Raw genomic sequence first — 14,443 nt, forward strand, 5'->3', positions numbered from 1 at the left:
GCTTCACCTGTAGCAGCAGAGAGGAAATATTGTGGCAAATATTCCCGAGATGACTGGAGCTCTCTTTTTTTCCCTGTTTGCTGGCCAAGACCAATTCAATCCACGGACGGCTGCTCGCTCTGGGCACTCCATCAAATCCCCTCCCTCTGCCTCACATCAGGCTCACTTCCCCCGACTCACACTGCCTGCCATTAATATTTTAAAGTCCTCCCTTAGACAAATAAAATTCCTGCAACATTTCTTACAACATCGTTATGTGTTACCATGGAAACTGCTAAAATGTCACAAAAGCCTAAAGCTCTGCTGCACAAGGAGAACCCTGATCCTCCTTAGTTCTCTATTTGGGTAATTTGATGATCAAATGTTTTGAGCCCAATATAAATAAAAGGTCACTGTTATAGTGGGAGGTGTATTTTAGTTTTTGCACTGTTTTAAATTACTGAATGTTTCATTAAGCCAGCAGCCAAATGAAGTCGTTTTTCACAAACCCACCCAGCCAGGAGGCACTTTTTAAGCAGTGAAATGACATTCAAAACTCGCTGGAACTCGGTGCTGACTGAGCAGACACCTGAAACTGCAGCGAATCTGTATCTAAACTACCCCTTTGCTCTCACTCCTCTGACTGTTCCACTGCAAAAGTGGGAGACAACTCAAAAGCAGCACAGGCAGCAGGGGAGGGGGGATTCTGCCCCTCTGCCCTGCTCAGGTGAGACCCCCCTGCAGACCCCCCCAGGAGGGACATGGAGCTGCTGGAGTAAGTCCAGAGGAGGCACCGAGATGGTCAGAGGGCTGGAGCGGCTCTGCTGGGGGGAAAGGCTGGGAGAGCTGGGATTGTTCAGCCTGGGGAAGAAAAGGTTCAGGGTGACCTGATTGTGGCCTTCCAGGACCTGAAGGAGCCTACAAGAAAGATGGAGAGAGACTGTTTTCAAGGGCATGGAGTGATGGGACAAGGGGAAATGGCTTCACACTGACAGAGAGTAGGTTTAGATTAGTGATTAGGAAAAAATTCTTCCCTGGGAGGGTGGAGAGGCCCTGGCCCAGGTTGCCCAGAGAAGCTGTGGCTGCCCCTGGACCCCTGGAAGTGTCCAAGGCCAGATTGGACAGGGCTTGGAGCAACCTGGGCTGGTGGAAGGTGTCCCTGCCCATGGCAGGGGGTGGAATTGGATGAGCTTTAAGGTTCCTTCCCACCCAAACCATTCTATGGCTCTGTGAATGTATTTTACAGTCAGGATGCACAGATTTAAGAGATAAGGGAGCTCTGACTCTTTAAAATGGGCTGGGCCTCCTGGAGAATCCCACACTTGTGGAGGGAGCACCCTGTGCTCATTCATAAGGCAGCACAAATTACTGTGCCTCCGAAGCGGGAGCGTCACGGGATGTGCCAGCCCAGCTCTGCCACCACTATCACAGGGAACATCTCGTTTTGCAGCTCAGACATCCTGGTTGCAACAGGAGCACCAGGGAGCAAACAGCCATCTGCCAAGGGGTTCACCTTCGCTAACCTGGCGGCTCACAACCAACACAGGAGCTTTAAACACACCACGGGGTGACCTCCCCGCCACGGCCAGCGGCTGGGACGGGCAGGTCTGGGCACAAAGCTGAGGGCTGGCTTTGGGGAGGGGCAGCAATTAGGGAAACACCCTCGACACGGCCAATTTGCAGCGAAATTTTTGAGACACCCCGTCATCATCACGTGGATGTGAAAGCGGCAGTGAAGGTGTCGAGAGCACAAGACTCTGACTGTCTGTGCCCTTTTAAATATTCTCTCTCACCAGAGCATCATCCCCCTGCCTGCTGATGCAACGCAAGGAAATCACAGGTTTACAGGAAAGTCCCAGGCACCAGGAGCAAATCCTTAACTTGGAGTGCCTGTGCCAGGTACCCTGCCCATAAATAGCTCACTCAGTGCCGAGGTCAAAGCTGGAGCAGGCATTCCAGAAAGTAACCCTATCACAGGGAAGGTCAGAGGGGGGTGAGAAGAAATAAGGGGAAAACAAATTTAAAAGGAAGAAAAAAAGAGCTGGATGTTACTTAAGCAAACCATTTCAGTACTTCAAGTGAAAGCAAGTCTTTCAAATGCAGAGCCACAACCAGAGACAGCTCAGAGTGAGGGGGGGAGCTGAACCATCCCCAGTTGGCTCCAGAGATGTGAAGGGCAACTGCAGCAAACCCGAAGGCAATTCATGTTCCTCCTTCCATCTCCCAGCTGAATTCCCAGTCAATACACAGGCCCTCACCTATTTACATTTTCAAGCCCCTTCTTTCATTCTGAAATCCAGCAAGCAAAACTAAGTCAATTTTCCAAGCTCTCTCCTACCTAAAGCGTTTTATCTGAGGACGGCCCAGCAAAGCCACCCAAGCTCTCCAAGCCTTTGAAACAAGACACTTGCAGAACACCCCACACATCCAGGGTGTGCCCAAAACACGCTCCGTGGAAAAAGCTCTTGGGGCAGTGCCAGTTTAGCAAGGAAAACATTTTCCCCCAGCTGGAAGCCTGGTGCTGCCGAGCCAGTGCAACCAGAATGGATCTGCTGGAGGAGAGAACAAAGGAGGGGGGGGGGAAGCCCATCTCACTGCAGAATGGAACCCCAAATCTATCAGGAAGACATCTGGGAGTATCCTTACAAGCTCTTCTTTAAGGAATTCCACGTTTGCCATTGCTTGAGTTTTAATCTCAGCCATGCAGAAATTCTAATCTCAGCCATGCAGTAATTTTTGGTCTTGTGGCAGTATTAGCACGAATAAAAACGCAGCTCTGAGCTGTGGCTGCTCCCAGACGCTGGTGTAACACAATGTGAGTCTCTCCCCATCCCCCACAGTGGTATATTAGCCTTCAACACTGGAGATCAGCTCTAAACGGGGCCCCTTTCCCTCGCTCAAACACCAACTCCAATTCCACAGGAGACACACAAGCACCACATCGGGTTTTTAATGTCAGTTCACATTCACAAACTTCACAGAAAAATTTGTTTCTGCTGCTTCAGATGCTCTGACAGGCTTTTTCCAATGAAAAGTAAAGTAAATATTTATACAACCCTATCCAAAGTGTCACCCACAAGTCCTAAAAACATCTGAACTACAGCCTGTTCTTACTTGCTGCCCCACTGGGTGAGGGCTACAGAGACAAAGAGCAGTTTATTGGCAGTGCCAGACACCAAATCATTCCCAGTCCTCCACATTATCTTCCATACACCAGCTCAGCACAGCCCGAGAAACAGGGAAAGAAGACCTGACTGCAAAGAGACCCAAAATCCTGCCAGAGCACGAGGGGCATCTGCCAGAGAGATGCTCTGTCTGCATCAACACCCCCCACACCAAATTCCAGTGTCTTCTTGAACCACAGCACCCAAAGCCAACGTTATTCCTTGCATGTGTGACCCAACATGGAGTGATGGATCACGGAATCACAGACTGCTTTGGGTGGGAAGGGACTTTAAAGACCACCCAGTTCCACCCCTGCCATGGGCAGGGACACCTTCCACTAGCCCAGGTTGCTCCAAGCCCCGTCCAACCTGGCCTGGAACACTTCCAGGGCTGGGACATGGTTCCCTTCTGCCCCCTCCCACAAACAAATATGATTTCAGCCTAAAAAGATAAATTTCAACCAAACCATCAAACTCTCTCTTGGATGAAAGACAACACCACTGTCTTTTCCAAAGTTCTGTGGACAGCAAGGTACCTCCCCCAAACCCACCAAACCTCCCTGCCACAACTCCAGCGAGGGCTGCACGAGGCTCTGATAAAAGTCAGAACAACTTATCAGACACCCTGTGTCTATAAAAGGTGTACTATGACCAGCACTTCTTCAAGAAATAACCAACCCTCACTCGCCCTCTTTTCTTAAAAGCAAGAGGGACTTGGAGTGTCCTACTTACTGATACCTGATTAAGCATTTTTCAACAATGAACTGCTCTATTGTTCTGCTTTCAAATGCAAAGCAAGAACACTTCAGGATTCCATCTCTCTTCCCAACTGAAAGAGGCTTAAGGGACATCTCTCCCATCTCTCCTGACCAGCACGTGGATTACAGCAATTCAGGGACAGCACATGCAAGTTTTCATAAACAGCTGAAAAATATAGTTGAGCACCGTGCTGACGTCAGCACCTACGAGCAAAGATAGAAGTAAACAAGAAAAACACCCCAAAAAAAAATCAAGCAGGTAACTGAAAAAGAAATAAAGAGTAAGAGATAAACTTTTAGGATTGCTCTGCATAAATAATTCGGCGAAATGTGGTTCTGACCAGCAGGAAAAGCTTCCTTAGTCCCCACAGTGTGGGATTTGCCATCTGAATTACAGTGTGGGATTTGCCATCTGAATTACAGTCCCATGAAGTCACAGATTTGAGAAATACTATCTAATTGCCCTTGAGGTATGGGCTTTATTATCACGCTCTCGCTTCAAAAACATAATTGAGGGAGAAAAAACAGAATTTCTAAACCCCATTTCTCAGTCAGCTGATGCACCAACTGTGACCACCCCCAAACAACCCCCAATGCAAGCGCCATGTGCTTCCCTCTCCAACACAGGGCCTGGAAATGAGTGCTGGGAAAAGCACTTCTTTGTGAGAAATCTTAATTACTACTCCAAGCCCAGCAACTCTGAAATCCCGGCAGCACAACGTGAGGCAGCACAGGGAGGAGACAACACACAGGCTGTGAAATGATTCACTGCAACACCAAAGTGCAGAAGGTGCTCGGATTTCCCACCAGTAAATGGGAATAATTAAAGTGCACGGGAATAATTAAAGGCATCGTGGCCATAGGCATCGTAACAACCACAACTGAACACTGGAGGGACTGCCTGACCCCTGGAAAAGGGCCTGTGGGAAGTCAGAGGTGTGAGAAGTTGGTCACTGGGAACTTCAGTTCCCTCTCAGCAGGTTGGTGCAACTGCCAACCAAACAGTGACTTTCCAGATAAGAAACCTGAGCTAAAAGATAAGTCCCAGTTAAATATTTGGTTTCACTACCTTTTCAGAAAATTTTTCCATGGTACAGACCGAAGTTGAGGATTAGAGACTGAATCACCCACCTCTCACCAGCTTATGCCTGTGTTGCTGTTTGACACAGGTAACTAATCAGCCAAAAATAACTGACAAATTCTGATGAAACTTGGCTACAGGCAAACACAAGAACACCAAAGAAACAACCAGCCTGAGAAAACCAGTTACTGTAAAGATGCACCAGTCCCATGACATATTTCCTACTTATATGTATTAATACAGGGCCACAGAAACACCAGGACTCTCTCTGATGACTTGCTAAACCATCACTTGGCCACACAAGCCAGATTCCAGCCAGCAGCCCTCCGGCACTGGGAGGAATTCCATGCCCTGCTCCAAGCCACCTTTCACAAACAGCACTTCCTGATCCCACCACACTGACAGCAGCAGAGAACCAAGGAATGGTTTGGGTTGGAAGGGACCTCAAAGCTCATCCAGTCCCACCCCCTGCCATGGGCAGGGACACCTTCCACCAGCCCAGGTTGCTCCAAGCCTCGTCCAACCTGGCCTTGGACACTTCCAGGGATCCAGGGGCAGCCACAGCTTCTCTGGGCAACCTGTGCCAGGGCCTCCCCACCCCAAAAGGGCACATGGGCCCTTTCAAAGTCGCACAGGTTTCACAGTCACAGACAGCTCCTGCCTCCAGTCACACCCAGCCAAAGAAGTTGGGATTCTCCACAGGGGAGGCTCCAACCTGCCCTCCTCACCTCTGAGCAGAGGCAAAGCTGCCTCCTCCCAATCCTCCTCTGCACTGCTCACACTGTTGGAGCAGCATGGACGAGGATCTCAGCCGGGAGGCAGAGCTGTGTTACCAACCCCAGAGCAGCTCAAGTGCAACGTGGTGGTGCTGGATGGACACAAACCCAAGGACAGCACGGCCCAACCCTGCCTGCACACACCTGCCCTCCCCATCAGCTGCCTGAGAACCAGCAGCACCTTGTTAAACCCAGCCCACGGCTGGCAGGGCTTCCCAAAGGTGTAACAAACACCTCCCTGCTTTGTTTATGCATTAACCATGGCCTGGTTATGCACCGGAGTGACGGCACCTTCCTGGGCAGCACATCTGGGAGTGCTTTAAAAGGACCTGCCAGGCTCTGATACACCCCTAACGCTGCTGGGAAGCTGTAATTCCTCAGGGAGATGCTGCTCCATAGCCGAGATCAGGCAGGTCAGAACAGTACAAACGCTTCAAAGTCTGTCCTTGACCAGATACTGATTCTGGAATGCCACCACGCCAGAAAAACTCAAAGGTCAGCTCTTATCTAAGCATGATGTAAGCAGTCTTTGTTTCTTTTGCCTGCTCCTACTGGAATCCCAGAGGCAGTGGGTGACATGGCCCCTCAGTGCCAGTGGGCTTGGAAAACTGTAGCACAGCTGTCACTGAAGGTCTAGGAGGAAGCAGCAGTTTTTTGGAGGAAGGCAGAGGCACCCAGAGGCAATACAGAGCCAAGGGATGGTGACTGTGGAATGAGACAGAAGTTTACAGAATCACAGAATAGTCAGGGTTGGAAGGGACCTCTGGAGGTCATCCAGTCCAACCCAGGTTACACAGGAACACATCCAGGTGCTTTGGAATATCTCCATTACACACTTAAGATGTTCCATCTCACTACCAAAATTAAAACAGAGTTCAAGTCTTCCTTCTACTAAGTAAATTCTACAAGATGCAAAATCCAGCCCTCCTTGAGCAGGCTCTGCACTCACACCAATGTTCAACAATGGCTCTGTACAATCAGCTGGCCCAGGGCGGCTTCCCAGTGGAAAACTTGGCTCTTCCCCTTCCTGCCTCTCACCACTACTGGAAAAGAATGAGGTTTAGATGCACTCAGAGGCTTGTACCAGCTCTTAAGGTCGACCTGAGTCTCTAACAAGCACCAACACGCACTGAGCCCCGGCAGGGGCAGAGCTTGGAGCCCCAATGTCACAGCACTCATCCAACAGGACGGTCAATGCCGGGGCTGCTAATTACTAAATACCCACAGGCACCAACGTTAAACGAGGTTTGGTGGGCCTGGCCTAGATGCCAGCGTGCACACACACCAGCTCCTGAACCCAGAGACAATAGAGGGATCAGTCTTTTTATGAGCTTTCCAATCTTTGGCTTTTTAAGGGTACTGGGGACGTGAAGGCATGACGAACGCAGAGGGCGGAAAAGTCAGCAAAGAATTTCACGCATCGTGTCTCTGAATACCACACTTCCTCCTGGGATTAAGAGGAGTGGCAAAGAAATTTCACTTCGCCAGACAACACGTGAAGCCGTGAAACCCACAAATAGGGGAAATTCAATATTATTTTGAACAGATTTTTAATCAAATGTCTCCTCCAATAGCTACTACAAGACTTATAAATGCAATTTTGCTAGTAATCCCAACGGTAGGCTTGTGGATGTTATAAATCAGGAATAAAGTTACTAAACTCTTGTTTCTAGCAGCACAAGAACCCCTTTATGTCCAGCCAGGAGGGATCACATGTTCAGCTACCAGCTTTGCACTGGGAGAAACCCGAACTCACGCCACATCTAAGGCTTCACATGCAGAAATTCACCCTGTGCCACCATCCCAAAACACGATGTGACACTGAGTGGGAATTTAATATCCAAGAGCTGTAACATCTGGTTATCAGCACTCATCCATATGAGTGTGTGCTCGGAGGGCCCTGAAGTTCCCAAGTGCCCACACTGTTCATATCTACCCAGCTCAGTAAAATCTGTGTCACAGAGCAGCCATTAACTCGCTCTGGACAACAGGTCTCTGAATCCACTCGGTTATTTCTCCACAGAGATCTGAACAAACCCAGAGCAGGGCAGGAATGTGAAAGCCCTGGTGACTATTTCCAGCCCCATGGGAAAGCCATCAGCATTCCACCCAGGACCCCTGTGCCTGCTGCAGGGAGCTTTTTGTCGACCGTAGCGATACTTCACAGACTGAGGTCTCGGTTCAATAGGTCCATCAGGGTGGAAGAGATCATCTACTGATGCAAGCAAGATTTCACACAGACTACACACAGAATACGGCCTTTTAAGAGATTTGTGCGAAATACTGGAAAATTCTGGGGTTTGGAAGAAAAATTTCCCTTCTTCCTTGACCTGTCTCAAGACCTTTTGCCTTGACAAGGATCTTCCTCCTCCACACACAAACTGACACCTAATACTTATGCAAACAGCATCCAGTTAACAACATAATTATGAAGCTGCTGTCATCGTTTAATGCAACTCACAAGACAAGATGAAAATTCCCAGCAATAATTTCCCACATTCAAGAGGAGAACACACTTCACACTTCCCCTGGCACTTGGACCAAATCCTCTCAGAGGTTTGTTTTTTTTTTCCAGCCAGTTCACTTAACAAATAAAATAATTCCCCAGTCACAAATATGCTGCCAGGTACCGATATTCAGACTGGCCTTACTTTACACAACAGATTTACTACAAACATTCCCACTGCAAAACAGCAAACATTTCATTTCAGAGGACAGGTCCAACACATCCTGGAGAGAATGTGTTTATGGCATTCTGGGTTTGTATCTGCAGCTCACACCACTCCAGCCAACCTGTATTTCCAGGACTTGCTGCTCCACAAACACCAAAGGCTATTTCCAATATGCATGAGGAATTTTATCTTCAGTGCTGCACGTGCTGCAAATCACACCACACCAGCTCCAACAATTCTTTGATCCGAGACCATCCAAAATGTAGCGTTCCTACAAACCCCACGGATCTACTTTGCTCCCCATCGGCAGAAGTAAACGAGCACGAGCGCTACTTACAGTGGTACATGGGGCTGTTCTGGGTCTGCTTTGGTCAGTTCCTCTTCCTCAACGTCCGACTCTCCTCCCGAGCTGCTCTCGGTGACGTCCGAGTCAAACGCCTGCTCGCTGCACCTCAGGTTGGCCATTCCGCTGGCCGTGAACCTCTCCAGCTCCTCCGAGATCGAATCGCTCTTCAGGAAGTTGCTCAGGCCTTCGGAAGTAACTGTCTCGCTCGCAGCTTTCCTCAAGGCTGCTTCTGCTTTCCTGGTCAACATCAGCTGGCTCCGATGCCTCAGCGGGTCCAAAGCTGGAAGCTTGCTCAGAGTTTTCTCCAAGAAGCCACCCAACTGCTGCTGGATGTGTCTCTCCACCTGCTTCGCCTGCACCACCTGCAAGCGTTTCTGCAGCCTGCGGGCCCTGCTCTCGATGTCTGCCTGCCGCCGGAGCAGCGCCCTCGTCCTCATCTCGGACTCGAGGGCGCTGTGGTGACCAGCCAACAGAGAAGGTTTCTGCTCCTCCAACTTGCTGCTCCCGAAGTCGGAGCGACTCGCGACACCGGGCAACCGGGTCTCTCCACTGCCGCCCTCGAGCACCCACTGCTGCTCTGTGGAATTAAGGGAAGATTTATTTGCAGTGCTATTATTGCTAAAGGGAGTCGTGTGCTCTGCATCAAGGCTTCTGTGTGGAAGAGTGCAATTGGTCAACCCGGTCTTCAAGTCCCCCAGCTCGGAACCTCCTGTATTATAGTCAACAGTCTGGAGGGCAGCAGAAGGAGGAGCACACTTCCCACCATTCAGAGAACTAGAGTTTTCATGGTCTGAACTGGTACTTTTGGCCAATTTCTTGGCCAAGCCATTGACAGGCGCTTGTGGGAGAGGTGGCTGGCTATTAGTACTCATTGTTTTTAGATTCTCCAAAGTGAATTCCAACACCGGTTGCCTCCCCAACAGATCACTTGTTTTCAAGAAGGACTGAGATAAGAGAGAGTGAGATTTAAGGACTGTCTGCTTGTTGAAGACTCCTTGCAGCTTCAGAGGCTCTTTTGAAGAGACAGATGTTACATCCGAGCAGAGATAAGAGGCCACCAGCGGCTGCAGCTTGCCCAGCTCTTCCTTCGTTGGGTTGCTTCGGAAATCTAGACTGGGATCCTCCGGAGCAATGGCTTTCCTTTTGGTGCCGTTGGCAGCCAGGAGGATGTTGTTGGCGTTGCCGTTGCTCTCGGCACTGCCAGGCGACAAGGTGGAGGACGGGGGAGCCAGCTTGAATCGGATGTGGTGAGCTTCGGCTGCTGCGTCAGTGAGAGCGGGCGCCATCGCAGCCATTCAGCACAGAGAGACGGGAAGTCCAGCCTCTCCCGGTGCCGAGGCCAGCTCCACTGCCTCCCACTGCCTCTCCCGAGGGCAGCCTGCACGAGGGAAGGGGAAAAGACACAGTTAGGAACTGCACTTGAGAGAAAATAAACCGAACAAGACAGGCAACGGCAGCGAGGCTTATGGACGCGATCCCTGCCTTCCTCTGGGAGCCCCGGGCTGGAGCTCTGTGGAGCCACTCGGGCACCAGGAGGGTGGGAACAGAAGCAGCAACACACAAGCTGGTCCTCAGGATCTCCTGAAGTTAATCACAGGACATGCCAAGTTGGAAGGGACCCAAAAGGATCATCCAGTCCAACTCCTGGCCCTGCACAGGACCATCCCCAGGAGCCACACCCTGTGCCCCAGAGGATCATCCAAACACTCCTGGAGCTCTGGCAGCCTTGATGCTGTGCCCACTGCCCTGGGGAGCCTGTTCAGTGCCCAACCACCCTCTGGGGGAAGAACCTTTCCCTGAGATCCAACCTAAACCTGCCCTGACACAGCTCCAGCCATTCCCTGGGTCCTGTCCCTGGTCCCCCCAGAGCAGAGCTCAGGGCCTGCCCCTCCTCTGCCCCTCCTGAAAAAGCTGTAACTGCAATGAGGTCTCCCCTCAGTCTCCTCTTCTCCAGCTGACCAGACAAAGTGCCCTCAGCCACTTCTCACACGGCTTCCCCTCAAGGCCCTTCACCATCTTCATTGCCCTCCTTTGGGCACTCTCTAATAGCTTAATATCTTTCTAATAATGCCTGTTTCTAACAGTTGTTCCCATCTTTCAGTATATCCACGAGCACACCAGAATCCTTTCAGGCCTCCATGAGAGGCCTGGCCCTGAAAACACCTATTCCTCAGTGCCAGCAGCTCACCAACTTCATCATTACAATCCCTGAGCTACACCTATGAAACAGTTTTTATTGCTTCTACTGCCAGCTCAGGGGTGTTAAAAATGACAAATTAGAACTATAACATGGAACACAGACAGGGCTTGATGGGAACAAATCTCCATATGCTAAAACTCCCAGTAGCTAAAGAAACCCCACTGCTTCCCTGAAAACCTTGGATTTGAAGAAAGGCTCTTCCCTGGTGTATATGAAACCTACTTTCCCAGAAGTACATTTCCGAGTGAGCCAGGTGATTTCCAGTGTTAGCAATTCCCATTTCCCTTTCGAGAGCATGGATAAAAATTAACCCACACACACACACAGAGCAGTTCTACACTGACTGTCAGAGCAAGCCAGGGCTTAACTCAACTAGAGCAAACAAGAGAAATAACCCAAGACACTTCATTCCTGTACACTGCAACCACCTTCCACCCACCTTCAAGCTTCTGGTCATTCACCCTCTTTCTTTACCACTGAAGGTGTCAGTGTTTTTAAATGCCTTTTTAAATAGCATTCAAATAACCCTCAGCACAGGTTGTGCTGCCAGAGCAACAGTTATTTTATTTTCTTTTTACTGCTGAAGTTATTTAGCATCTTCATAAGATACTTCAATGTCAATTTAATAATAAAAAGTTGCCCTGATCTCCTGCCTGATATGCCAATTCTCTAATTTCACATAAATTTGCATAAGCTTGTTGTAGCTGTTCATTAACACATCCCAATGACCAAATTAATGCACCACTTTACAGGAAAAGCGAGGACTATCTGAAGTTTTAATATGTTGAGCAAGGAAAATTTCCCAGCCAGTTTTGTTTCCAGCCTCATCCAGCTGCACCACAGTTGCTCCCCAGCGTCAGACCCAGGTGCTTCCCCACAACAGGGACCACAGGCAAGACATTAGAGCTGAAAAACACTAAGTACTAAACCCTCAATTTTTGTGAAAAGTCAGAGATGAGTTAGAGAAACAAACCCACGTTCCCATGGGGGGAAGGCTCACAGCACATGCCCAAAATTATTTGCTCTGTGTGGCTTCCAATGATTGTGTACATTGGCCAGCTGGCTGGCTCCTCACCAGGTCCAAAACTCAGGCCTTCCACAGTCAGAGAATCCCAGAATGGTTTGGGTTGGGAGGGACCTCAAAGCCCACCCAGTGCCACCCCTGCCATGGGCAGGGACACCTTCCACTAGCCCAGGTTGCTCCAAGCCCTGGCCAGCCTGGCCTTGGACACTTCCAGGGATCCAGGGGCAGCCACAGCTTCTCTGGGCAACCTGGGCCAGGGCCTCCCCACCCTCCCAGGGAAGGATTTCTTCCCAATCTCTCATCTAACCCTGCCCTCTGGCAGTTTGAAGCCATTCCCTCTTGTCCTGTCCCTCCATCCCTTGCAAACAGTCTCTCTCCATCTTTCTTGTAGCCCCTTCAGGTCCTGGAAGGCCACAGTCAGGTCACCCCAAAGCTTCTCTTCCCCAGGCTGAACCATCCCAACTCCCAGCCTTTCCCCCCAGCAGAGCTGCTCCAGCCCTCTGACCACCTTGGTGCCTCCTCTGGACTCTCTCCAGCAGCTCCATGTCCTCCCTGTGCTGGGGACCCAGACCCAGAGGCAACTCTGCAGGGGGGTCTCACCTGAGCAGCCTCACCCCCTTCACCTCCTGCCCACGCTCTGGATCTGAGAAAGGATCTGCATTGCCTAAAAGTTCAGGCCACACTCAGTGAAAATGCCTCTTAGGTACCACTTGGGTCCACAAATAAAAACTGAACATGACTATTCAGGGAGAAAAGAAAAAAAAGGAACTTGCAGGGAACTTTCCACTTGTAGCTAAGACGCCCCTGGGAGAGCAGGGAGGAAGACTGACAGCATAAAGACTTCCTCCACTCCAGCCTCCTTCCAAGGCCTTCACTAGACACACACACACACTGGGAGTGACTGTCCCTAACGGGCTCTCCCAGTTCCACAGAAACACGTGGGTTTCCCTTCCAGAGGAAACTCGGGACCAGGGCTCTTCACCACAGCAGCTCTGGAAACACCCAGCTGCAAAAAGTGCAGAAAATCCTCCACTTGGTGCTAAAGGATTCTTTCTGAACACACACACTTGGACTGCAGTCACTCAGGAGTTTGCCCAGGCTGAAGAGAGTTTTAGGTGATGACCTAAATTTGCAGGTCATGGGCTCAGTTAAATTAAGAGAAGTAGAAAACGGAAGCAAAACTTCGACAATGCCTCTTCCTCCGGGTTACCAAACTCACTGGAAAACAGAAAATCCTCCTGCTAAGCTACTCCAACCTCCTTGGCTCCACTTTTCATTGGGTGGACAGCATTTAAAATACTTTGGAAGCCTGGAAAGCCTCCCCTAAGAATAAGGCTTTGTTCTAGTAGCTTAAAGATGACCTCCAAAAGTTATTGGCTCTATTTTTTTTATTTTATTTAGGTCCTTATAAACTCTCTGCGTGCTGGACAGCACTGGCTTCTCTAACACTGAATTAAATCTCTACTTTCACGAGTAACCCCTGGAAAAAACATTAAGGAACATTTGTAAGCACATTCCCTCCCTCTGTTTATAAGTTTGGGTTGTTATTAAAGCCATATTACATTTATCAGGAATTTCCTAACAGGGGATTGGAGAGGGAGGTGAGGCATCTCTGAGGAAAGAGGAACAAAGAAAAGTTGGGAAGGTTATAGAATGGAAAGAGAAGGTCATTCACACAGTCTGAGGGCCTTTCAGAGCATTCTGATAATTCTGACAGTAATTCCAGGAATTCTCCCAGATTTTTTGTCTGCCTCTGGGACCCAAACCCTGTGGGCAAGTTCTACCCAAACTGCTGCCACCCACCAGTATCAGCAGATCAATCTAAGCACCCACAGGTCCCTTTTTTTCAGTGTTTCCCTGCCAAGGGTGGACAATTCCCAGCACTCGAGGGGACACGTGCAGGACCAAGAGGCTTCTCCTCTGCCACAATTCCTGCTGGGAGACAACTGCCAGAGTACCTGGACACTGCTCCAGTTCCACCCCCACATCTGCCACGGTACAACTCCAGCCCTGCCTTCTGCAGCCACGGCACAACCCTTGTGCTGGACTTCACTTGGGAAGATCCAAGAGGAGCTGCTCCTGGAAGGCCAGTGTGGTGTTTACGGTGTGTCTTTGGATAATACTGAATGAATGTTCTTCATTTTCCCTTTAAAACTAGAGCACTGCCAGAGCAGTTAGCAGTAATTAACAGAGCAGAGATGAAAGGCTCCAGAAAGCAGGTAAAACCAGGGTAACCGTAACTCGCCCATCTTCCCTCGCTTCCCAAGGAGTGCACGGGAGGCCACTGAGGGAGGGAAGGCACCAGGACTACTCAGGAGGCTTCACCCACAACTCCACGTCAACTACACCAACATTCAAACTTTTTCAAGACAGAGCAGAGGGAAGACTGGGAATAAGGTCGAGGCAACGATGGGATGCTGGAGGAGGCACGAGGAGCACGCCC

General features: G+C 49.9%; 1 protein-coding gene across 3 annotated transcripts in view; it reads right to left on the minus strand.

The window, feature by feature from the left end:
* Positions 1-14,443, minus strand: part of KANSL1 (KAT8 regulatory NSL complex subunit 1) — a 100,488-nt gene that overhangs the window by 70,675 nt on the left and 15,370 nt on the right. For all 3 annotated transcript variants that reach the window (XM_064636787.1, XM_064636790.1, XM_064636789.1), the window contains exon 2: positions 8,768-10,154. In XM_064636787.1, coding sequence (XP_064492857.1) covers positions 8,768-10,071 — 1,304 coding nt within the window. In that variant the 5' untranslated portion in view covers positions 10,072-10,154. The remainder of the gene's footprint in view (positions 1-8,767; positions 10,155-14,443) is intronic.

This window comes from Pseudopipra pipra, chromosome 26 (genome assembly GCF_036250125.1).
Source record: "Pseudopipra pipra isolate bDixPip1 chromosome 26, bDixPip1.hap1, whole genome shotgun sequence".
Lineage (NCBI taxonomy): Eukaryota > Metazoa > Chordata > Aves > Passeriformes > Pipridae > Pseudopipra > Pseudopipra pipra.